The sequence below is a fragment of the Crocuta crocuta genome, unplaced genomic scaffold (genome assembly GCF_008692635.1).
Source record: "Crocuta crocuta isolate KB4526 unplaced genomic scaffold, BGI_CrCroc_1.0 scaffold108, whole genome shotgun sequence".
Classification (NCBI taxonomy): Eukaryota; Metazoa; Chordata; class Mammalia; order Carnivora; family Hyaenidae; genus Crocuta; species Crocuta crocuta.
In genome coordinates this window covers 9,295,986-9,322,889 of record NW_027532825.1, presented here as the reverse complement: position 1 = coordinate 9,322,889, position 26,904 = coordinate 9,295,986, and the positions used below count along the sequence as shown (strand labels likewise).

General features: G+C 42.8%; 1 protein-coding gene across 1 annotated transcript in view; it reads left to right on the top strand.

Annotated features, from left to right (window-relative positions):
* POU6F2 (POU class 6 homeobox 2) overlaps nucleotides 1–26,483 on the top strand; it is a 190,553-nt gene extending 164,070 nt beyond the window's left edge. The window contains exons 3-5 of the mRNA XM_077781122.1: nucleotides 20,654–20,745; nucleotides 24,107–24,335; nucleotides 26,421–26,483. Of these exons, the coding sequence (XP_077637248.1) occupies nucleotides 20,654–20,745; nucleotides 24,107–24,335; nucleotides 26,421–26,443 (344 nt within the window). The 3' untranslated portion in view covers nucleotides 26,444–26,483. The remainder of the gene's footprint in view (nucleotides 1–20,653; nucleotides 20,746–24,106; nucleotides 24,336–26,420) is intronic.
* Nucleotides 26,484–26,904: the final 421 nt, after the last annotated feature.

Below are 26,904 nucleotides of genomic sequence, written 5' to 3'. Positions count from 1 at the left end.
CACACACACACACACACACACACACACACACACACACACACATTTCATATTGGGATTCAGTATACAAGTAAATATAACTGGAACTAAAATTTCCTGAAATAATACTTGCCCTTAATATGTGCCAAACATTTTATTTCTACCTTACTCTACTCTATTCTTTCTTTCTTTCNCTTTCTTTTCTTTTCTTTTCTTTCTTTCTTCACATTCAAGTTAGTTAACACACAGTATAGCCTTGGCTTCAGGAGTAGAACCCAGTAATTCATCACTTCATATGACACCCAGTGCTCATCCCAACAAGTGCCCTCCTTAATGCCCATCCCCCCATTTAGCCCATCCCTCCACCCACCTCCCTCCAGCAACCCTTAGTTTAATCTCTGTATTTAAGAATCTGTTATGGTTTTCTTCCCTCTCCTCTTTTGCTTTTCCACCACTTGCCCTGTGTCCATCTACTCTATTCTATTACAGTCTTTACTATTGTGGTTTTTTTTAATGCTGCTTGCAACTCACTAAATTTATTTCCTATCCCACTAAGGACTATACCCCGCATTTTGAAAATCACTGATCTAATCTGTCCTGTTTAAACACATACTCTTTACTTCATTTCCTGTGCATCTGTCCACTTACTGAAATGAGGCCTCAACCTCCATTATGCCAATGAAAGTACTCATGTTAGCATTTTTTACTCTAAATAGTACTTTAAGTAACTAGTATGTGTTAGCATATTAACGGGTCTAGTTGATATCTTTCTGTTCTCTTACTTAATCCCTCAAAGCATTTGGGATAGATGGTCAATGGTACCATTCTCTGGCCAAGTCTTTCCTTCCTTGGCCACTAGAAACTTTGAAACCTAAGTTCTTATCTTAGGCACTGAGTGTTTCTCCTCAGTTAACTCCTGGGATCCTCTTTCCTGCTGCGATCATAAAGTGTTGCTATTCCCCTGAGTTTCATCTTTAAGTCATTGCTCTTCTAACACACATGTCCTGAGAGTTATCCACTCTATGGTTTTATGTAGCACCTGTTTGTTGGTTGTTCTGAGTCTGGGTCTGCACTTAACCCCTCTTCCTTGAGCATGTGGTAGAATCAGTATCTCCATCGGCACTTTGTATGCATGATTCCCAAACCTGAACTTTTTATTCTGGGGAAATCATGTGTTCTGTAACCTGGGTTGGCAACAATTGCATTTTCTAACTAATAATTTCACTTTTCTTAGGCCCGGTGATGCCAAGAGCTCTTCTAGACCACCTTCTCTTATAACATCCATTTGCCAAAGAGTAAATTTAAAAATTGGCATTATTATTCCTGATCGACAATGGTTATGGCAATTCCTTATTATTATAATACAGAATATGCTATCCAAATCTGAATTATGATGTCATGCTCCAAGCCAAAGTATGAACATTATCATATTCTTAATATAAAACTACTAAGACTCTGGTATTCCACTCAACCTGATTTAAAAAAAAATTTTTTTTAATGTCTTATTTATTTCTAGGAGAGAGAGAGACAGCGTGAGCAGGGGAGGGTCAGAGAGAGAGGGAGTCACAGACTGAAACAGGCTCCAGGCTCTGAGCTGGCAGTCAGCACAGAGCCCGACACGGGGCCCGAACCCACGAACCGCGAGATCATGACCTGAGCCGAAGTCGGACGCTTAACCGACTAAGCCACCCGGGCACCCCACCACTCAACCTGATTAAGGACCATAAGTCCAGGATGATACCTGCACCCCCATCAAGTTTTACAAGTGCCAGGGGCCTCCTTTCTCCAGAGCCCCAGTCCTGTTCTGATAGATAATAACAAGGGACAATTTCATGTATCTGTCTAGTCCATGGGAGAGGGCAAATTGGCCCATGCAAATGAACCATTGAATCATGGACTTATTCGCACAGCAATGGACCATCATGAAGATTAGAGTGACCCCCATCCATTAATTTTTCTTTTTCTCTATTTTGGTTATCTTTCCCCACTCAGGTGCAGGAAATTTGGATCAAGGCCAATTTGTTTAATTGGATTTTTAGAAGAAGCACAAAAAATATCAAGCAGCCCTTTTAAGCGCTTTGAGTGCGCAACAAGGGCCAAATCAATTAAGCGAATTGCTTTAAAAAAATAACCTACCAACTCCAAATAACCTCTTCCCTGCTTGAGAGATAGTGTACGCTAAGGTTTATGCAGGACAGATTTTTCCAGCTGAATACCAACTTCTCAAAACCGAGGATTTACAAGGAAAATGCTGACAGGAACCTCAGCCATGGTTGCAGAAAGAGTGCAGCGCTAATGCATCAGGGCCGTAAGGACAGCAGTCAGGGGACAGGGCCACACCAGCCTGCACGCAGACCAGGCCTGTGGCTGTGACCCGATTTTCTCGTGCCCTCGATAGGGCACTCCTGTTCAAACTGTCTGCGCTCTTTAGTCCCCTTAAATAAATATACATTTAAACCCAAAACACCACATGGGCAGAAGGTTGCATGGTTTTCTTTTTCCCTTTGTTTGCCACCTCCCCTCTCGCCTACCATTTCATAAGCAGGAACCCCGAGCTGCATTTTCTTTTAAGCGGTAATATGTAACCAGAACAAACAGAGGACATAGGAAAGGTGGAGAAAAGTTAGATATATAAGCAAGAAAAAGTGAGCTATTGATTTTATTGACTGGTCTGTTAACTTCTGACATTGCAATAAAGTCTTATTTATTTGTATACAGAAGACTCAATTACATAGATACATATCATTTTAACAACTGGGTTATTTACAGGAGAATTGCTGGTTCATAAATAATATAGACCTGGGATTTCTCAAGCTGATGTTTAGCCTTTGTTACCTAAGGAAGTGGCAGTGAGCATGGATACACCTCTGTGTGGTTATTAGATCGGCAGTCCCATAGGCTAGGGAGAAGAAAAGGTTGTGGGCAGAGGAGCAAGAGTGAACTAAGGACAGGCATCCTGGTCCAGCTAAAATATACAGTAAATAATCTTGGGGTAAACAGACCCCACGCAGAGCCACAGAACTGTCATTCCGTTTGCCAGCCCTGGGAAGCTGTCACCGGAGATGGCTGGCTTAAAGGATCAGGTCTTGAAACTTCCTTGTCAATTGTACGAGCCATTGCAATTATAGTCCAGGCTTTATATATTACTTTTTTTCTTCCAGGCTTTATATTTTTAAACATGAAGGGTATGTCTCAGAGGAAGTTTTATAGGGATAGGATCAAGTATTCCCAAACATCTTCTCTTGGCAGGGCAGCTAGTGGAGATGGAGACAGGCATCCTGGGGCAGCCCCTCGTTGCCTAGAGTTCCCGAGAGCCTTGTTCGGGGCGGGAGTGGGCGTTGGTCTCTTGAAATAATTCTTTGTTTAACTATTCATCTAAGGCATAGCTTCCCTGCTAGCTATAAGCCCCAAAGGCCTGGGGATCATGCCTGGTGACCATTCGGTAAATATTTGTTGGAAATGGGTGAACTAATTAAATAATGAGGAGAAGCGGGACCACACAGCATATTGCAGAATACCCTCCACCTGGCAAGAATGTAGTATCGTGAACAGTAAATGATCAAAGAGTTGCACAGCATTACCTTTTTCAGATGAGGTGGCAAAAGTTCACAGTCTTGACCTCAGAGGCCCCCAAGGATAGCTCCCCTGCAGAGAAAGAACCAGTGCAAGATGGTATCTCATTGTCCACAATAGCCAAGATATGGAAACAACTTAAATGTCTAGCTGGGAATGAATGAAGAAAATGTAATTTATATATATATATATATACATATACATATATATGTATATGTATGTAGATATATATACATACATAAAATGGAATACTATTTATATAATATATATTACATAATAATATTTATTACATATATATTACATAATTATGTAATAAATATTATATATATAATATATATAAAATGGAATACTATGTAGCCTTAAAAAAGAAGGAAGGGCATTCAGGTGGCTCAGTTGGTTAAGCGTCTGACTTTGGTCAAGTCACGATCTCACAGCTGGTAAATTGGAGCCCCACATCGGGCTCTGTGCTGACAGCTCAGAGCCTGGAGCCTGCTTCCGATTCTGTGTCTCCCTCTCTCTCTGCCCCTCTCCTGCTCCCACTCTGTCTCTGTCTCTCTTAAAAATAAATAAACATTTTTAAAAAACTTTAAAAAAAGAGAGAAGGAAATCCTACCATATGCACCATGGATGAACCTGAAGGATGACATGCTAAGTGAAATAAACCAGTCATAGAATGACAAACACGGCACGATTCCACTTATATGAAGTATAATATTATATGAATAGGCAACCTCATAAAAACAGACTGCAGAATGGTGGTTGCCAGGACTTGGGGAGAGGAAGAGAAAGGCATTGCTGTTTGATGGGTATTATGTTCTAGTTACACAAGATGAATAAATTCTATAAGTACAACATTGTGCCTATAGTTAACAATAGTATTTTGTGCCCTTAAAAATTTGAGCATAGATCTCATGTTAAGTGTTCTCACCACCATAATAAAATAATAAAATAAACTAAAGTTGATGGGGCGCCTGGGTGGCTCAGTCGGTTGAGCATTTGACTCTTGATTTCGGTCCAGGTCATGATTTCTGGGTGGTGAGTTCAAGCCCAGCATCTGGCTCTGTGCAGGGGGGTTGGGGGGAGGCTGCTTGGGAATTCTCTCTCTCTCTCTCTCTGTCTCTCTCTCCTACTCTCTCCTTCTGCCCCTCCTCCTACTCTCTCTCAAAGGAAGTTTTATAGGAATAGGATGAAATATTGATCTCTCTCTCTCAAAAAAAAAAAAACCTAAATTAATTAATTAATTAAAATAAAATAAAGTAATGTAGAAAATACAAACAGAATCAGGCTGGGCTCTAAGCAGTCATCATTTGCCACTTGCTTACCCACAAGGGCCATCATCACCTCCCTGTGGCTTGTCGCTACCTCGTCCTTGTGTATTTATTTGGTCTTTATTTTTGGAGTCCCCTTGAACCTCTCTGCTTATACTCTACTTTGAAGCCAGGTTGTGTTTTGGACTCGCATTCAGACACCACCCCAGCCTGTGTATAGCTTCTAGGCACAACTGAGCAATTTTTGGCCAAAGCCAAAACACAGACACATTGCCCTGAAAATCATCCCTCTGGCTCCAGGAATACGATTTCTTTCATTTCCCCCCACAGGTCACCTGTGACTGCAGGGACTTATGTCCTGAGTTCTGTCTCCCTTGTGTCTGAGCCATGAGCACAGACTGTCATCTTGCCTCCCACAGGGCGTTTGCCCCATCCAGCTTCTGTGTCCCTTTCCGGACCCCCCTGTGGGCTCTACCCTGCCCTCCAGGTGTTGACATCATTGGAGGCTGATGCCCTGCACGCACGTTATCCAATCACATACCTGTGACCAGGTGTCCCAGGCCTGTGGCCTGGGGCGCTGCCTGCTCTGTGTTTAGGAGCCCCGCTGGGCCATCCACCTAGCAATGCGCACCCCAGGCTGGGCTCTTGTCTGCCCCCCACATGTAAGGGTAATGATGAGAACGCTCACATTTACTGAGTGTTTACTATGTGCCCGAAACTGTGATTATGTAACTTACTTGCATGGATTAGTGGACTTAACCCTTGCCTTATGAAGAAGGTGTCATTTTCATTTCAGTTTTACAGACGATGAAACTAAGTTAGGAAAGATCAAGGAACTTGCTTGAGGTTCCACATCTCTAAGTGGTGGAGACTTAGCAACCCAACTTCAGAGCCGGTGGTGGTCATTGTAAGGCTCCCATCGCCTCGTCAGATCCCTCCGTGGGGCTGACCAGGCGACGGGAAGTTAGAGACTGGTGTTTTGGGGGTGTGTGGGCTGAGAAGGACGGACGTGAGTGGAAATGGTACAGTGAGGGGCGCCGGGGCTTTGGAAGGAGGAGGCGCTGAGGTGGTCTGCACCTGTGAGAGGTGCGCTGTTTACAAACACCGGGCGGGGTCTCAGAAGAGGTCTTAGATGTGACGGTGTACATTTGGAAATCATCCTCACCCTCATTCTTCAGTCTTCCTGCCCTGTTTTCCTGTTCCTGAATTCATGTGTGGATATTGGCTGCACGTGTCTGGTTTTACATGCTTCTCTGAAGTGTCCCCTTCTGGAAGGTGTCCTCTTTGGGCACACGTTTCCCTTTCCTTCTTTATCTAGATCATTTGTGATTGGCTATTCAGGTGTCAATATCATTTGTAACAATACTCCGATCATAAATGATCACGACAGCCAACGTTGTTGAGCATTTATTATGTGCCAGGCACGGTGCTAGGCTCCTTCTTGGCATCCTGTTTCACTTCCACAACTGTAATGCAGGGGGTACTACTACCTCCATTTTACAGTTGAGGAAACATGAGCTCAGAGAGGTTGAGTAACTTACCCAAAGTCACACAGATGGCACATGTGAGGCAAAGATAAAAACACTTCTGTTCCCACCTGTGTTGCCAGAATATTATTTTTAAAGACTCCTGTTCCCTTCGTTTTATGAGTTCTATTTATGGGATCATGAAGATGATTTTCCTGAATTTTTCAACATCTGATTTTCTGGACACATCTGACTCTGCTCCACATTGCTGGTTCTTGATAAATAAACCATCTAGAAATGCAGTCATATTATGCCAAGGATCCTGTTCCTTCAGCAGGGTCTGTTGCTCACAATTAAGTCTAGACCAAGTATTCCACTTACTGTTTCCTACACCTCTGGACAGATGAAATTGTCAGACAGGTCAGCCAGAAACTTCTCAGATGTTCTGTTCTCAGCAGACACTTCCAGGAGAAAATCTTCATCACTTCTCTGGACAAAAACTTTATACTTAGCCTTAGATAGCATCATCCCCATTCTTCACCTCATTTGGGATCCATCAGATACCCCAAAATGAAAGCTATACTTTTTAACTGAGGAAGAGAAAAGTGGCCCCAACATTCCGGACGTGGCCTGGAATTCTCCTCCTGACCACAATTTCATAAAGCATCAACATCACACAGGACCGCTGTGCATGGACAGGACAAGACCGAACCAAGATCACTCCATAATCATGTCTGAAGATAGATAAAAACAAGAACATTGTCCGGACTACAAGATGACCAAATATTCAGCCATCCTGGCTGCAATGAGTGAATACTAGCCTCTTACCAATGACAGCTTTAGCCTCATTTTGCCTTTCTTGTCTTTACAAGACTTGGGAGAACATTCAGTTGTAAAATTGGCCCTCCTTCCCAGGGGCCTCCAGTCCAGAGCAAAGCCCTGTTTCCCGGAGCCCAAATCACGTGACACAAGCCCAGAGCGCTCCGGTCATTCCTTCCAACCCCTTCCTACAACAATGCCTCTCGGCCCCTGTGGCGAGCGTTCTCCCTCCTTCCAGTGACTCTGTATATCAGAATGAGTTCAGTTACATGTGGCCATTGCCAAAACACGTTGATGTGCCCAAACAGCCCTCAGTATACACATTCTTAGATGAGCATATAATCCGAAGATTTGCTGACAATGCAGGTTGGGGTTGAAAGAACACAAGAGGTTGATCACATGTGAGTTTGAATCCCAGCTTCTCTTCCTTCTTTTTTGTTTCTAAATAAGCTGTGAATTTGGGTCACTTACTTAAAATTTTCAGAGGCTGAATTCTAATTTCATGGATTTGGTGTGAGGATTGAAGGAGGTGACATACCTAAAATATTCTAGTACGTTGCCAGACTTTCACCTGATGCTCTATGACTGTGGTCTTTCTCTGAGGTCTTCCTGGGATCCCTTCTTGTTTGGATTTGTTGATTCTAAATAAGGAATTTTTTCCAGCTACCATATTCTAGTCATATATTCTAACCCATCAAATTTTGAGGACATTTAAAGATTGCACGTAAAATTTACAGTTTATTCTACTGCATATTTTCTGTGCCCAAACTTATAATAAAGCCAATGATTCATTCTGTGAAAAACAACTTCTCCCCTATATTTTATTTATTTTTTAAGTAGGCTTCACACCCAGGGAGGGGCCCAAACTCACATCCTTGAGATCAAGACCTAGACTGATATCAAGAGTTGGATGCTTAACCAGCTGAGCCACCGTGGTGCCCCACTCCTCCAATATTTTAATGTGATACCTTAAAAGGAAGATTTTAGGTAAAAACTGGGATGTGTATTATAACCCGTGGCATGTCATGGTTTACTTGGGAGTTTTTTTCTTTCTTAGTGAAATATAAAACATTCATTAGTTATACATCAATGGAATCCTAGATTTGATGCAATCCCACATATATTTTTAAATAGTTGCACATGTCTTCTTCCACTATTTCACCTTTTCACTATTGTAGTTAGTAGTTTGCTCTGTTTCTTGTTTCAGATCTGATTTCACCATTCTCAAGTCAAATGTAAACTCAAGAAGTAAATCTTAAAAGTATTTGGACTTAAAACCTTACAGTTAGCATCTGAGTACAAGTCATGTTTGGAAGGCACATTTTTACATTATGAGTTCTGACACAGATCCAAAAAGAAGTTAATATAACAAATAGAAATTGCTACGCATTTGCTACTGTCATGTAACGGAGTGAAAATAATGATAAAAAACAGTATGAACAAGTTCTGTGAAGCTTTTGTTCTATTTGACTTTAACTAAAGCACAATCTTCAGAACAAGAGGACAACAAAATAATGCTTTGCTAAAAGGATAAAAGAATATGACCTAAGTCTATTAGTGATATAACACTCTATGAATGCACTCAAGTTAATAGCATCTTTTAGCAATAGTACTTTTTCAATTACAGTAATGCTAAGAGATAAATAGGCAGAGTGAGAGAAAAATGGTCATGGACCCATGGATTGGACTAGATGTTTGGCTGTTTGTTTTTTTACAACCAACTGTCTGGGAGGGGGGATTTAACCAACAATTTACTGATGGGGCATTAATTTGCATTTTTATATGCTGGATCTGCTTAATCTCATTACAGCTGCGATCTTTTGTTACCCGATCTCTGAAGAAGGTGTGGTAGCTCCTGGTAACTTGTGTGTAGTGAGCTAGACGGCATCCTTCTCTTTCCTGCACAGAGACTCTGTTACCATAAGGGGTTGCTAACTAGGGGTGATGCTACAAATATATGTGAGGTGGTTCCTCGGGGGCATTTTCTTCTTGTCCTCTGCTGAGGTCTAAAACAACCCCACTTCCTACCAATCTTAAGTTGCACGCAAGAGCGATCCCAAATGCCACCCTTTCGGAGTATCTGCAGAAACACAGTTTTATTTCAGCTTTAAGAGATTTAAAATTTTTATTCCCCTTTTTTAACGTGGCGCTCTGGCTACTTTGCAAAGGATGTGGGATTCTGAGAGTAAATAACTGAAATGGATAGGCCAGATGCTTATCTTTGTGGATCCTCACAAATGGAAAAGCGAAGATGTGGCTATAGATGGAGTAAGTGTCAGGAAAATTGCCATAGATCACAGAGCTAGAATATGGAGCTACACTTGGCATGAGTTTTATTGTGTTTTAAAAAGGATAAATANGGGAGGGAGGGAGGAGGGAGGGGAAGGGAAACAGGAAGGGATGAAAGGAGGAGAGAGGAAGGGAGGGAGAAAAGAAGGAAGGGGGGGAAGAAGGAAAAGACGGACTTACAAACCCAAAACCGGTACTTCTCAGACTTTGCGGTGGGTGTGAACCAGCCGGAGGCGTTGTCACAGCGCAGGTTCCTGTTCAGTGGGTGTCAGACCTGGACGTGCTGGGACACACACGTGTGCCTTTCTATCGCGGCGCTCGGGGGCGCCGGGGCTGTTGGCGCAGAGACTGGGCCCTGAGAATGTAGACCCTAAACTAAGAGCGCAGCTGTCATGTAGCTCAGTATGAACACTGTTTTAAAGAAGACGAAGGTGCTTATTTCTTAGGAATTTGTCAGAGTCTGTCTGCGAAAAAATGGGGCAGAGAGAAAGCTCATGTCTGGTGGGGCCCACGCTCCACCCTCCTCCCATCCTGTGCCATTTCCATGCCTCCATCACCCACTTTCCCAGGCCTGGAACCTAGAGGTCTCCAGAGCCAAGTTCCACTAGGAAAATACCTGAAAAACATGGTTTCTATCTCCGCATTGGGCTTTTATTAGGTTCTATCTCCCTAAACACTTGCATTTGACTATAGGGTAGTGTAGTCTTGGAGTCTAATAGAACTGGGTTCAAATCCTGATGCTGTCACTCAGTGTGTGACCATAAATGAGTGAGTTAGGTAACCTGCCTAAATCTTAGTTTATACATCCATAAAATGGGAATGATAATACTAATAATACAGGGATTACTGTAGAGATAAAATGAGAAAATGTATCTAAATTACAGACCAAAGTGGCTGGCCCACAAAAAGTATTCAGTTCATGAATAAAGCTCATAAAACCATTATGAGATATTTGGGTAGTAGATAGTCTAGCTCATAAAGACAAGAGCCTTCCATTGATCTGATGACCTGGGATAGGGTCGCCTCTCTGTCACTTATTATGTAATAGTGAGTTAAGCTCTAAAAAGTTTAGTTTCCTACATAAATGGACATAATAATCATAAACTTACCTCCTAGGGTTATTGTAAGGGCTGACAAAATAATATATATAAAGAAATTAGTGTATTAGCACACAGAACTTTATAGATATAAAAAAATATATTGGTATCTCTAGAAAAAAGGAATGAGGGGAAAAAAATTAGTTATTCCAAGAAGAAACATTTTCAGAGTGTTTGTCAGACGTACTCTCTTTCTGGAAGAGTATAGGGAGAGGTATCCTGAGTCCTCAAAGCCTCCCATGTCAACGAGAAGGTCCCCAATGCTGTGTGACTGACTAGTGTCCGCTACTTCTAAACAGACGCTATTCAAAAGGATAATGGGAAAATAGAATTCAGTGCAGTGAGTTTTTCTTTAAGCTAAATTTTTTCTACTTAAAGGATTGTCTTTTAAATATAAACACCCCCTACAGGGTGAGAGAAGGGCATCCAATTGCCTTCGTTATATGATAATGACAGTTCATGGCAGTTTTGAAAGGTATTTTTGCTCGGAAAAATGAAATGTTGAGATCTTTCTATTCACACATGATTCACGTGCTCCTTTAACTTGACTGCTGTGTGAAACCTCAGAGTCTAGGGAAGTCAGGGGTGGGTGACGGTCGAACCACCTGATCTCTGCCGTCACAAATGCAGCCACCACAGATGGAGGACCACGCATTTCTGCGCTGGGCATCTCTGAGACCTTGTACCATTCGTATAGAGGCCATCATGTCCATTTGAAATCATGATTTATTCTGTTGTAGCTCATGGTGGAATCATATTCTGAACACTAGATCAGCAGCCTCCTTGCCTTTGAAGGGTTGCACAGGGTTCAGGCCTCGGGTCTTGGAGGAGGAGTGGGGGATGGTCCACCATTGTGGTTTCCCTGAAACTCCGGTCTGGCACCAGTATGTTGGGCCTCTGTGATCATGACACAGCAATTTCTTTTTCTTTTAATTTTTTAAAAACATTTTTATTTATTTATTTTTTTTGAGAGACAGAGAGACAGGGTGTGAGCAGGGGAGGGGCAGAGAGAGAGGGAGACACAGAATCTGAAACAGGCTCCAGGCTCTGAGCTGTCAGCACAGAGCCCGGCACGGGGCTCGAACCCACGAACGGTGACATCATGACCTGAGCCGAAGTCAGACGCTTAACTGACTGAGCCCCCAGGCGCCTCGTGACACAGCAATTTCTATTTGCCTCCCCTTCCCTTTCAGGCTTGGGTTTCCAGGTACCCATGTGAGACTGCTCAGCTGAGAGCCTCAATCCAATGACAGAGTTTAAAATCTCCTAATGAGACTTTCGGTGGGACAGCCCCCATCGGCCTGTGGGGCCACAAGGAGAGGCCTGCAGGTATTAGAAAACAAACCTGAATATTGCTGGAAAAGGCTGGAGGGTGGGATATTGCAGCAAGAACTACACGGGCCTCTACCCCACACCACTTGAAAGGTGCAGCTCTACAGCAGAGGTGATAGGTGAGAAAAAGTGGACTAGCTTCCCCCGCTTTGGCCTCATCCCACTCCAAAATACACGTAAACACACATACACGTGTGTGTACACACACACATTTTCGCCTAAGCTTGTACCAAAACTTTAAGGCAGAGTATTTAACAGCTTTGACCGTTTTTCAAGCACATTTATAGTCAGTTCTTAGACATTCTTGCATATTGTACCAAAGGTAGCTTAATGTGGGAGAACTTTAACACGAGGCCCAGCACATTGCCCTGGAGTATTCAGAGCACGTCCCCTTGTTGTGAAGCTTGGCGATGGTCCGGTGGCCAGTCAGAAGGGAAAGGCCGTGGTTTTTGTTAGTGAAAGCACAACACTGGTAGAAAGCTAGGTCTCCAGCTGAAGAGAGACACGTGACATCTTTTTCTTAAGTTTATTTATTTATTTTGAGAGAGAAGAGAGCGTGCACTTGAGTAGGGGAGGGGCAGACAGAGGGAGAGAGAGAATCCCAAACAGGATCCAAGCCCAGTAGAGAGGTCGACACAGGGCCCGAACTCACCAACTCTGAGATCATGACCTGAGTCAAAATCAAGAGTCGTTCACTTAAATGACTGAGCCACCCAGGTGCTCCAACATGTGACATTTTCTATATGATTTCCCTTTTGGGATTCATGCCCCGCCTTTCCATTTTAAGCATAGGTAACTAGGAAGTCATAGAAAACAAAACAATGCTTTATCTTAATTTCCTACCAAATAGTATATTTATGTGGTAGTGATGTATAGCAGATGCATTGATGATTTATAAGTTCAATTCCCTGTTGGGGAAAGATACAGTATCTAAACTCCTCTGTACACACAAATGCTATTTTCAGAGTTTGTGTTGATTTGGAAGAAAATGGCTCCCCGTTGTAGGTTTAGGTACAACTTTGAAAATTTGAGGACCCTTTATAAAGGAAGTCTCTGGATAGAAAATGAGCAAGCCAAAATTGTGTGGAAACTGAGTCAGTGGCAGCCGACAGTAGCCAAGGGCAGGGACCGCTTCATGGGCCTGGTAGCTCATGGGACACACAGGGCTCCGCACCCAGCAGGGTCCTATGTGTGAATTAGTGCTCTGAGGTCACTGTCTTGCAATTCTTAATAATTTATCTTTGAAACTGTGTCTTGTAAGTAAAGTCTGATGGGACAGCAAAAGCATGTGGGTGGGGATTTGGAGCCTCTGGAGACCCAGCGCCATCTCCTCACTTCCCCAGGATCTGTCCCTGCCCCTGGAGCCCAGGACCCCTGGAAGCCTGACTATAGCTGTCACTTTCTCCTTTCTGCCTTTCTGGGAAGTCTGGGTCAGGTGCAGAGAGGGGCACATGCTCAGTGGAGGGCTTAACAGAGGCTTCCCGCCTACCCCTCATCCCGGTGTTTAGCTCATCCCAGTAGGGAGGCTGCAGTCCCTTGGGGTCCCCCCTCCCCCGCCCCGGCCACTGTGTGCCATGGATTGAAACAGCAGCCCCAGGAAAGAGATGGACTTCCTAGCCTCCAGCCAGGGACCTGCATTTTCAGTTTGCACTGCACCTCACAGACTGTGGAGCTGGGCCTGGGGTGGGGGTTAAGCATGGAGGAAGCGTGAACGGAGGCTCCATGGATGAGCACAGAAGCACAGGATGTACTCAACCTTCTCGTCCATGGGGCTGTGCCAGAGTCGCAGCCATCAGTTGAGAGCGAAGACTTCAGCCCTGGGCTGAAAGCAATGTTGACTTAAAAAGGCATTTGAATAATTAGACAAGCCATTTTCAGGTGGCTGAAAACCTGCATCTCAATGGTTTCAGTTCACTGGGATGCATATCTCCATGATCTTAAGAATACCGACTCACTACAACATACATAAACACCACATGCATGGGATATTTTTATACCCACGCATATATACAGACTTGCCGGAGATGCAAAGGGGAGTTGGAAAGAGTCTTCGCCCTAGAAGAACTGCTATTCTTGTGGAGACAGCAGCACTCGAGGAATAATCCATACCCCAAAGCTCTCCATATGCCAATAGGAAGTGGAATTTTGCTTAAGTGTGTTTGAGGACTCTCTTTGTTTTTTCATCTCTTTTCCAAGAGGAAGCATTTACAGAAGTTGAGAATGTGATTGGCCTGTGTATCACAGGAGTTTAGCTGTGCTTTTAATTAGATGGAGATGAAAACAAACGATAAACAATTGTCGGAAGAAGACGAGAGGGAGATTTAGTAAATTCCAAGGGAGGGGAAAGAATGTCTTTGAAGTTTTCTAGAGTTCTACAGCATGTGCACAGACTAAGTCTACATGCAGATCAAAAGCCATTTTTGCATACTTTTGGTAGATATTATAAAAATGTCTTTAGATAATAAAATCCAAATAAGGGATTTATAGGATTTCTTGTTATGCTTTATCTAGATATCTCAAATCTCCTTTTGACTTCCAGTGCACACGTGTTGTCTTTAAATAAATCTCAGCATTGAGGACCACTGAGCACCTAGACCTCTCCCTCAAAGAAAACTGGATTTCCCTCCACTGAAGGGCTGGGAAGTCACCTGCTAGGAAAGTAAAGAAATTTACTTTTCCCATGAATGTTGTCAGACCTTCTCTGCTCTCCAGGCCTCAATGAGTACTCGGAAAAACATACAAACTCTCATGTGAATGAATGAACAGTTACTTTTTAAGTGTGTCTTATTACTTTACAGTCTCCAATTTCACCAGGGGTCTGGCTAGGGTTCTGTACATAAATATGTGTGTGGCCAGTATCCTAAAGAAATCCCGACTGGCCAGCACAGTGGCAAACAGTGGCAGTGGCTCAAGAATTTTAGAGACTCCTCCACTCCTTTCCTGGCATTTAGTGATCTTGAAGAAATGGAAAGAAAGGGAAGTTTCATTTAGAGGGGCCTCTGCCTTGCTTAGCTGGGTTCACATGCTCAACATGAAATAATAATGCATTCAACAGTCCATCTTATAATAAGCAACCTTTGCATCACCTCACTCGCTGGTGAAAACTGCAAATAGTGGGTAAGGGAGGTCTGAACACCAGGAAAAGCTGAGAGATCCCTGTGACCTTCATGTGATTATGTCTGTGCTAATGCATAGAGGGCAGAAGCCCAAACCCTTTCTCTGAAGAAACCAATTCGTTAAAAATGCATTGTTCGCTAACAAGAGAGTCTTAGGCCCTGAACAGGGAGGAGTGCTCGGCAGGTGGGAGAAAGAGGAACTGGTTTATTCTGGATGAGCAATTCGTATTTGCGATTCTAGTTCCTTCTCAGTCTGTCCCGAACGTGTATCCACTTTGCAAAGGGAATGGGATAAGGCTCCAGAAAGGACTATACTCTCTCCGGCTTAAAGACGGTTTTTTGTTTCTTAAAATTATGTATTTGCAAAAACCAACTCCCCAAAGGGCTGGGGGGCTGGGAGCACTTAATACACTAGTGGAATGTCCCCCTTTTTACTTGTAGAGTAACTGAGAGGTGCCAAGCCTTGGTTTGCCTTTTTTGTAATGAAAATGCATTGTACCCAAAAAGAAGGAGGAGGAAGAGGAGAAGAGGAAGAGGAGGAAGGAGGGGAAGGGGAGTAGAGAAGAGGAAGAGAATTTGCAAAAGAAAACTAACTTGCTAGGAGGAACACGCTGCGGCCATTCAGGAGCTCGCCGCTTGAGCTGAGTGGGATCCTGGAACTCGCAAGGCTGTCTGTCCGCTGTGGAAGGGACCAGAGGGACGAGACCACGATCTGGGTGTGTCCCCCCAGTTCTGTGGACAGCCTGGTCCCTCCAGAGCAGAGGGATCCGCAAATGGCCTCCAGGTTTCAGATGTGAGAGTGACACGGGGAAGATGCTGTGGAATGAACCAGTGGGCTGGCAAGCAGACATTTTAACAGTTAAAACTAAATTTTGTCTTAGCATAACTCCTAGTCATGACCTTTCCTGTCTGTACCAGACTTATGCCAGGGATCCCTGTATATCTGGAGAATTGACTCCTATTGTTTAGTTATTTCAAATTTTATATTAGGATCTCTTTAAAATCCGTTTTTACCCTCCTTGGATTACCTGTGAACAAATCATAATTACAAAATAGATGTATCTGAGATGATTATTTCCCTTGCTGAGCTAGAAGCCAACCAGGATAAGACGGAAGAGTGTTCCGGGTGAAGACGCTCGGCAGATGAGGAGGCAATGCCAGCCAATGCTGTTCTGCTGTTCACAGAACTAGTCATGTATGGCTCGTCAGTGAAAGGAGATTCAGATTTCTGTGGGCGGCATCGACGCCACTGTGGTCCACACACCCCCCACCCCAACCCTGTGGTCCTCAATCCCTGGCAGGTTTTATAAAATACATGGGAGCCACTGCCACCCCTGAGCTGTTCCATCCGTAGCCTCGTGAGCAATGTGAACCCCTGTGTGCAGGAAACTCCACGAACCCAAGATTCCCAGCCAGGATAGGAACTACTGGTCTAAGCCCTCGTCTGAGAATTTGGAAGCTGTTTGCCAGTATTGTTTTGCCGTAGTCCCTGATCACATTATCACGGACTGAAGGAAGTGTTACATGTAAACATCTGGCTTCATAGGCTCATAAAGTTCCGTTGCAAACATTCATCAAACGGTGCGGAGTACACAGTGAGGGTGGCATGGGGGAGAATGTAGATTGAACATACAGGGACTGGAGTAGGTTCGAGTTGACTTGGGGCAGGTGAACGTTATGGGCAAATTCAATAATATTAAATATATTAAATTATAAAGTGAAGCTTATCAATTAATAGTAGTAAAAAAAAATTAGCTCGTATGTGACAAAGATGCACTGTTCCAAGAAAATTACAAGTCCATGTGCTCATTTAATCCTTACGGCAGCAACCCTACGAAGGAGGCGCTGTTACTCTGAACTTCTGCAGGAGACAGCTGATGCATAAAGAAGTTGGAAAACAAGTCCAAGTTCCCATACCTAGTTAAGTAGCAGAGGTAAACCTAGGCAGAGTTTAAAATTTAAAAGAGCCCTTGCTCATGGAGGAGGGCACTTGTTGGGATGAGCACTGGGTGTTATATGTAAACCAACTTGACAATAAACTATAAAAAATTAATTAATTAATTAAATTGAAAAAATTTAAAATAAAAGAGCCCTTGCTTTTAAACTGTACACAAAACTGCTTTTTCTTTTTTAAATTATATTTATTTTACTATTTATTTTAAAGAGAAAGAGTGGGGAGGGGTGGGAAAGAGACATAGCAAGGGAGACAGAGAATCTTAAGCAGGCTCCACACTTAGCATGGAGCCCAACACCGGGCTCGATGCCGTGACTGCGGGATCATGACCTGAGCTGAATGAAGAGTCAGCCAACTGAGTCACCCAGGCGTTCTACACCAACCTCCTTTTTGTATCTAAATTGGAATTGCGATAGAATTTGCCAATAAGCTGGTAATTTAAAAATATTTCCAAGGTTTATACTAAACACTAGTAAATAGGTGGATGCCAATACCTGTCTTATGGAAATTCTACCACCCCCAAATTAAAAGCCGAATCTCTGTTTCCACTGATTGCATTCAACCGATGCAAAGGACATGCCTGCATTAGGGCCTGAGTGTGCAGTGGTTAGCAAGCGGACACTGCGTCTGATCTGCTAAAGCTCACGGTCACGGCCTGAAAAGCACAGGCTATTAAATTCAGGATAGGTCAAAGAGAGCTTTCTGGATATCCTTGATCTCCAAGAGAGGTAGCATGTTTCCTAGGATCCTGATCAGAGGAAACTGCCCGCCTGTTTAATTTCATGTTTTCATGTCTGTGGCCGTGGAAATAGGTGACCTCAAATCTTTGCTAACGCGTGCCTAAGTGCTGCTTCAAATCTCTTAGAAATCCTTCACCAGTGTCATCTATTTATTCTGACTGCTGGATTCTCCCCTCTGGCTCCCACAAGGCCCCTGATTTGGGAACTGCCTTCCGACCAGACAGATTAGTTTATGGTCCTACAAGGTTAAGCATGATACATGTGTTTGGGGAAAATGGAGATGCGCATTAAGAAGAAACATTACTTTTTGATCCAAGCAGGAGAGCATACATAATCTCCTCTAAAGCCTGTGAAAGACTTCATTTTACACATGAAATTGTGTGGAATTGCCCTGTACTGCACTGAACATGATTTTTGAGAATAACTAGGCTCAAAACAAGGTGCCGTGTGCTTGTGAGGGCTTCCAGCAACAAAGAATAAAATGTAAGCAAATGTAATCGGTGTACAGTTATGGGCAGCAGACACACCATGTTGATGACACAGTGCCTGGGTGGGCCAGATCCTAAACCTTATGATGGCATGTCATTAAGAATAGGGTCCAGGGGCACCTGAGTGGTTCAGTTGGTTAAGTGTCTGACTTTGGCTCAGGTCATGATCTCGACCTTCGTGGGTTCGATCCCCGCATTGGGCTCTGTGCTGACAGCTCAGAGCCTGGAGCCTGCTTTGGATTCTCTCTCTCTCTCTCTCTCTCTCTCGGCTCCCCCCACCCCACACACACGTGCTGTCTCACTCTCTCAAAAATAAATAAACATTAAAAAGAAATTAAAAATAAAAAGAACAGTGTCCAAAAGTGAGCCTGGTTTGCATGAAAGAAATCTGAGGCATGAGGGACTAATAACAGTATAGAAATTTCTTTGAAATTAAGACATACACGTGTTTTCATTGTGGAAAAGGGGCTTTCTCTTTTCCTGTGTATTGTAAAACTCTCTTTTCTCAGTCTGGCATAAAAACCCGTGCCCGGTGAGTACGAGGAAGCCACGAAAAATTTTAAAGTATCTTCAAAAACTACACCAAAGTGTATTTTTAGCTATTTGGGAACACACCTAAGTGTATGGGATTGGTGACTGGTGATTGGTACGCTTAGGGAGCTGGATTTGCTCAATAAAAGTGCATAAAGCTCTTACTGAGAATTTGAAGGTGAAATTGGACTTGGTTCTATGCGAACAGAACATATAAGATTCACCCTGGACAGTGCACAGTTTCAAGTGCCTGGCTACTCAAGCATAATGAGTAAACCGCATATAAAAAATTTAGAAGGAAAGTCTCCTGCACATTATGAGGAAATTGTGGGCCTCTTATGATGGGTCATCTTACCCTTGTTATTAAATGACAGCGATCATTAAAATGCCAAACATATTTTGACAGAATTCACTTTATAAAATGTCAGCAAGTCTGTGTTTTTATTAGTTTGTTCCAAATCAATTTAGGAATTTCAATAGAATGCTTGTAAGTATTCCCCAAGCAATGTCCATTCCTGACTTTCTGCGCAAAAAAATATTACAAATTAATCAGATTTTCAGAGTTCTGCATAATGGCTTTGCACATTTATTGCTTAATCCTATTATAAAATGCGGTTATGATTGACACATCGCAGTGGAGATAGAAGTCAATTGAATAATATGTAGCAGTCAATTTTATTTGTAGCTTAATGTGCTGGAGTATTTTCCCCCCCACATTTCCATTATTTATAAGTCTGTCCCTTTGGAGAATATATAGAAGAATTTGTTTTAAATGAGCCAATAATACCTTCTTTAAAATTTATAAGCGTGACAGAATCATCTTTTTTCTTGCTCGTCCGTGGCATGCCGGTAAACAGGGTTTGAATTGTCTTCCACTTGCTATTCATAGGACAAACATCAGGAAAGAGGATCTCATTAAGGGTGGCTTGGAATTGGACTTCAACCACCAAGAAAACAAAAGCTACCGAGTAAAACCCCTCAAAAATTGCTGTTAGTTTTATTTCCTTATTTTTGTTTGTTTTGTTCACTTATTCATCTATTTATTGTTACTGCCACTGCATTCCTGCTCCAGTCTGTCCTGAAACAAAACCCAGAAGCTCATATAGAGATGCGATCCTGTTTAAGAAGGTTTGGGGCGCCTGGGTGGCTCAGTTGGTTAAGCATCCGGCTTCGGCTCAGGTCATGATCTCGCGGTTCAGGAGTTCGAGTCCCACGTCCAGCTCTGTGCTGACAGCTCAGGGCCTGGAGCCTGCTTCAGATTCTGTGTCTCCCTCTCACTCTGCCCCTCCTCCACTCCCACTCTGTGTCTTTCTCAAAAATAAATAAACATTAAAAAACTTTTTTTAAAAAAGACAGTATGAAAGACTTGGTCTTTTGGTGGAATTTCATGTTTCATGATTTGTTGGAATCCAACAGGATTCCAAGCAAGGAAAGCACGTTGTGTTCTATGCTTAGAATAGTGGGGCCCCCTGGAGTTGGTGAGGAATTCCTGCTCTTTCAGTTAGCACCCAGAAAACTTGCTTCAGGAGATCCACGTGCTCTTCAGGATATCACCTAAGGTCATTGCAAAAAAGCTGTCCTTAGGAAAACACATTCCTGGGATTTGGTGTCCGCAACATGCATGGAGAAAAGGCTTACGGGTATGAAGCCATATTAAGGGATAATATAGATGTACTTGGTCATGTCTGAGATCACGCTTTCTCTGGCTTTAGGAAATTAGATCAGCTGTTGCCAGCCTGTGCATAAAGGAGGCAGTTTCCCACCCATGCCATGCATCAGCGTCCCCTATGCAAACTGATGGCTCACGCAGGCCTATTAGTGCCACTGANGGCCATCCTGAATATCTGTTAGCATAATTTATGCAGTTGACAAGTGATTTGAGCACGAGCTATTGATAAACCACTCTGGCGTGTCATCTGTACCTTAATGTTATGTGACATCACAGGAAAATGGGGTCATGTGCTGGATCTTATATTAAGGGAGTGCTTCTCTTTTGAATTCCAGGGGCCAGAGGAAACCCAGCACTATCAGACCCAGGCACTCCCGACCAACACCAAGGCAGTCAGACCCACCTCCCTTTCCCGGTTGGGCCGCAGGTCAGTATCTTTTAACTGCTTTCCATTAGTGCTGCATTTAGGATGGTTCAACCATATAAATAACCAAATAAATAATAACGAGTGAAATCCAATCAACTCCAACAGAGCACATGGGGCAATAACTTTTCATATGGGGAAATTGTAGGACTACATTATTTATTAACTATCATCAAGGAAAAAAAGTGTTCACAGAACTCTCTTTTTAAAGGGAAATGTTGTTTTTAATCATTTGGAATATTTTCTTTTTTTCCTTGAAATCCACTACAACTGTGCCATTGGTTACTATGCAGCCTTGTAGAAAGTAAAACTTTAATGACTGGAGTGTGAAGGAAATTAAGTTATTTCAACCTTACGATAGCCATTTTTGAAATATAAGATGTGATTTAATATAAAAAAGTTAATGCAATTTTAATGCAAGTTCAGCTTATTGGGTTTGACAATACTGTACATCACATACAGCTCTTGCATTAATAAAGAAATACATTCATTATTTTTTAAAGTCTAATATTTGTTTTTTTGCAGCCTGGCGTGGTTATATGGAGATGTAGAACACAATTATAAAAGCTGGGATCTTTGCTGTTGTGTTTTGTTTGTGTGTGTGTGTGTGTGTGTGTGTGTGTGTGTGTGTGTGTTTTACCTCTGTCATTTAGTATGAAAGCTTTTGGAGTTCACCTGCTTTTATGGGAAAAGAAGCTGATACGTGAGCCTTTCTCTCTTGCTGTCATGGTTGTCTCTGGAAATTAATCACTTTCAGCATTTTGAGGGCTCACCGACTGAAGACGTGCAAACACCATTTTAAGGGCTTGGGTGGTGGTCTTGGCTTTCTTGTTCCAGCTGCCACCAAGTCCTAACATCTGTCTCAGGTCCTAATGTCTGTCTCAGAGCACGGATGCCTCGGTGCTCAAGGGCAGAAAGCCTGGGGAGGTGTCTGTTCGCCTATGGAAGCGCAGAGAGGGTTCTACAGGGAATCTCTGAAGCCAGCTTCCTCTGGCCATGCCTTTTCTAACGTCATGCTTGTGATGTTGTGTGTGTGTGTGTGTGTGTGTGTGTGTATGTGCGTGTGCATGTGTGTGTGAACATACCAGCGTTGACAAACTCATGCCTCTGGGTCAGATAAGTGCATGACAGGCCCAGACAGTGAGAAGCGGGTGGGCACTGTGACAAACGGAGAGCACATGCTCTGTTTTAACCCCAAGGATTGAGTTAAAAAAAATCCTATGTGCCCAGACCTCGACTCTGCGACCTGTATGGTCTGAGAACACGCCATTTGCCCTCCTTCCTATCATGCTCTTACTGCTGACAGTGATGTAACATCAGCCATCCAAGCACCAATTTCTAATTTTGTACTTGTTTGTAAACAGTATGCTAATTTTGTCTTTAGAGCAATTGTATTTATTTTTTTAAAGAGAGGCAGTTACTTTGTGTAAATTCAGTAGAGACTAATAACATCAGAAGCTAGGCCTGGGGAGTGGTCTAAAACTAGGCTGCGGGATGCCCCAGGGCTTGTGCAAAGGCCCCCCCAGAAGGAGCTACGTGGGGTGTCTGTAGGCCAGAGAGTGGGTTCAGCCCACCTCCCTTCGTTCTTCTCTAAAACAGTTCCCTGTATTGAGAGGGAATGGTGAGAGGGGGTGAGACGTGGGCTTTGGAGAACCTGTCATTACATGAACCCCCCACGTGCACTAGACAGGGGACTTGGTGCAAATTACTAATCTCTCTGGATCTCATTGGTAGGACAACTGCATTAATACACACACAGCAATATTAGAATAGTGCCTGGCTGCAACTTATTGGGCTTTGTGCTATCCCTATATTTTATTACCTCTGACTTCATGGAATCATTCTGCATTAAACACAAAGAAGTTGAAACCCCTCAGTAAGAAGAGTTTGGTATTGGTTCCTCTAGAACAAAAGTGGACATGGGATTATATGTCACATAGTTCCCAAAAGGGTGGGATAAAGTACTAGATAAAAAACTATAAGATCAATGACACTTCTAGTCATTTGGCCTGACCAGGACAAGAATCTCTCCTAGGTCATCCTGGTGGAAAGCCCACACTCAGGCTCAAATACATCGGGGACCCAAAGCACACACTGATGAGTCTGCCTTTCCACATCAAACAGTGGCTATCAGAGAAATAGTAGATACAAACATATGTTTTTAATCTTGTATGAACTGAGCAAAGAAAGTTAGAGTAATGACAGGAGACATCTATAAAAGATTTTCTAAGTTAGCCACATCAAATTTTTTTGTTTTTCTGTAGTTTTTTTCAGATCTCTTAATCATCCACACAGGATTTCACCATTTTAATGATTTCATTATCATTGCCTAATGATTATCCAGTTTGTTTTATGTATTCTCATTTTATAAACATTTTCTATTTTTCTAAAGAGTGCCGTAATGACCCACTTTAACGATTAGGGAGTATCTTGTCAGCTTTAGTACTATAACAAAGTATGTTTCAGCATTTATATATTTTAAAACATAATGCATATTTTCATTCATCTGTCTTTTGTCTTTTTACAATTTTCTAACAATGTTTTAAGTTTATGTATTCTCAGAGAGAGAGAAAGAGAGAGAGAGCAGGAGGGGCAGAGAGAAAGGGAATGAGAGAGACTCCAAAGCAGGCTCTGCCTTCTCAGTGCGGAGCCCAATATGGTGCTCAAACTCATGAACCATGAGATCACGACATGAGTCAAAACCAATAGTTGGATGCTGAACTGTCTGAACCACCCAGGAGCCTCTGCTTGGTCTTTTTGAATGTTATCTTCAGGCTGTACCCCTGGAGTATATTCTCAGTCAAAAGAGGTCAAATATTTTTGCAGCTCTTGATATAGATTTGTACATTGCTTTCCAAAAGGGTTATGATTGTGTACATGTCCTAAACCCCCCTAATGGTGTCACTACAGACTCACCAGCAGGATGTAATTCTTTTCATTATTCTTGCTAAGTTAGTAAATGAAAAATAGTATTTATTGTTACCTTTGAGCTAAAAAAAAAAAATCCTCCGATGCCACTCAGTTCTTCCTGGAACAACACAGAACAGATTAGCAGAGAATTTCAAATATATAAGGGTAAGATCAAATGAAAATTCACTGGAAGAATAATACATATGTGGAGGGTATAGTAAGAGGTATTTGAGATCCTCAAAAGAAATCTAAACCAAATGAAATTTTCCAAAGAAACAAATGAAATGTGATTTCAATTATTTTTTTCTACTAGTTCATTCTGGAATAGAGCATGCTTGTTTGCTACTTGTTCAGGAAATTTCTGACCCTGCTCAAGTAGAATAAAATGCCTTAAAAGGCCATGTCCTGCTTCGTTCCACTGGAAAGTGAGCTAGGATTATCTGTTTCCTTGCAGCCACTTCTGACGGCACAACAGTTAGCCTCCGCCGTCGCTGGCGTGATGCCGGGAGGCACACCCGCCCTCAACCAGCCTATCCTCATCCCCTTCAACATGGCCGGACAGCTAGGAGGGCAGCAAGGACTGGTCCTCACACTGCCTACCGCGAATCTCACCAACATCCAAGGGCTGGTAGCAGCAGCTGCAGCGGGAGGCATTATGACTCTGCCATTGCAAAATCTACAAGGTAACCCGGTGTCTCCAGGTGCCGTGTTGGGCTCGATCCGCTGGCCAGTGTTCTCTGAGGTGTCCACTTGCCCCCAGTGGTGAATGTGGTTCAGAGTTGCTTCCACTGTCGAGGAGATGGGAGGCTTGTGTAGGCGCAAAGTTTCAAGTGGTCTGTGAATCCCGAGCTTTGTCAAACCATGGGCCTCATCTGTCCATGCTTCTTCACAGGGATTTGAAACTTTGCAGGTCTCTGGGGGCACTTGTGAGCAATCATTGCACAACACGTGAAAAACTTAGATGTAAAATGATGGTGTTGTTATTTGAGGACCTGAGTTATGATCTCCTGAGTTCTTCAATGTAGCCATCTGCAAAGAACAGTTAGGCATTATTTGTTTGTGTGGGAAGCAGTTGGGACATCTCAAATACAAGGTATCATTTGGAAGTCTTAATTTAATGATTACCTTGCTTAATAAGTACTTTTAGTTGTGACTATTAAAAGTTGTTTTACTTGGGATCATACGTTGTAATGAGAAAGATAGACTTGTGTATCGAGCCTTTATATTACATGGGCGCATAACAATGGCTGAACTCATTTTAGTCTGGAAGGATAGTTCTCTGGGAACTACAGAAGTTTTCACCTTGCTTTAAAAGATTTGGTAACACCGGTTGATAGACTGATTTATGAAAGATTCTGTCACAGGGAGAATTATGTGGTGAAAAATGGCCTGAATATATTATTAGGATGCCTACCAAACGGAAGATGAATTGGTTTTGGACTACTCAAAGATACTTGTTTTCTCCATTGACATGAATGCTACCAATTAAAAAAAATTTTTTTTTGCAGAGTGAGAGTTCATTTGGGTAAGTTAACAGAATAACAATCTAAAGGACTTTTGGTAGTTGGTCAAAAGTCAGGGCTCCTTCTGGCCAGAGTATCAGCCCATAGATTAAGAAATTGACCACGTAAGAACTGGTTAACTCTTGCCCCAAACTTTTTTACACACCACATGTTCTAATATCCCACCTAGTGTTGCCACTTCTTGACTTTCACTTTAATGTTTAGAACAAAGTCTCTCTCATACCATTAAATTGTGCCAGGAAACCTGCCACTCATAAATCATGCATGCCCAGGACCCGCTAATGCACAGACTTTACTTCTTTCAAATCTGAGAGTGCCTGGGAGCCAGGATCTCAAGATTAAGCAAATAAGGCAGGAATAAACAAGGTGAAAGCAGAAGTAACAAAGTGTAGGGAGAGGCTTTCTAATGTAGGTGGATGATGAAATCTTAATGAAGAAATGGGCATTATCAGAATGCAACCTTCCATTTGCAACATTTGTGCTTATGGGAATATTGAATATTATAAATAAACATAAGCTCACGAAGCTCCTAGGTCATGAATTAATCTTGCTTGGTTAAAGTGGATGCCAATGTCAGAATCCAGAAAAAATCAGGCTTATGATATCTTTGTTATGGCTTGGTATTCTTGGGATTTTAGTACCTGCTTGTTTTAAGAGTTTGACATTAGTGACTGGTCCAATGCGGTCTTCCATCAAGACTTTCTCTCCCTCTCTTTTCTTTAAATATCAAATTTCAGATTAGCTTATAGTATGGAATTTAGGGGGTTTTTTTTGCATCTTTGGTTTCAGAAAATGAATCCTAAGGTTTGTGGCCTGATTAAGTAGGTTCAATGAGAGTGCCAACTCTTTTTATCTCTTGGTGCTTCTTACACAGTTTTCTTATCGGCCTCACCTTCAGAAGTGGGTTGCAGTTGACGGTCAAGCTCTTGTCTACCGCACAAACACAAGGGAACGTGTCTCCTTTTGTCATTTCAGTGGTGTTGGAAGGCAAGTGGTGAGGTCATTAAAGTAAAACACCTTCCAGTAGCATGTCAGTCAGTTATAGGCAAACCTTCCTAATTGGTCTTAACATGCATGCTTGTCCTCCAATACTTTTCTCTTTGTGAATAAATCCCAATTCCTAGCTCACTGTTAGGATCCAGGAAAGCTCCCCTGCAGTTTTCTTGGGCTTTTCTCTTCCTTTTGTATCTTCCCACGTGATTTCTTTGCCACCCAGATCTCACTGGGTGACTGGGGATTTTCGAGGGATATGTGACTCCTTCTGTTGAGACAAGGAAAGTTCCAGGCAAACAAGAAAGAGTTGGTCACGTTGCCGGAAGTTCAGGGGCAATAAAGATGATAATCAGGTAAGTGTCAACCTCCTGGTCACCATGTCATTTAGCGTCTGAGCCAAGGATGATCTCACTACCTTCAGGGAACCTACTGCAGCCCTCGACAATCCGTAGGCAGTGTCCATGGCTTGTGTAGTTTTCCAGGTTACAGCACAGAAGGCGGTGGGGGTCTAGGGATGGTGGGTGGATGGCCGCCAGGCTGGAAAGGCGTCTGCAGGGCTCCCGGTTGACTTTACGCCTGAGCCAACCCTACGCATAACCTAGTCTCATCCTCTTTCAAGGGTGGCGGTCTTGTATATGGTCTACACTACCTCAGAAGGAGTCCTTACACACGTGTAGAGTCAACAGGGTAGAACGCTCCACCCCTCCCCATGGTCCACCCTAGACAATGAATATAG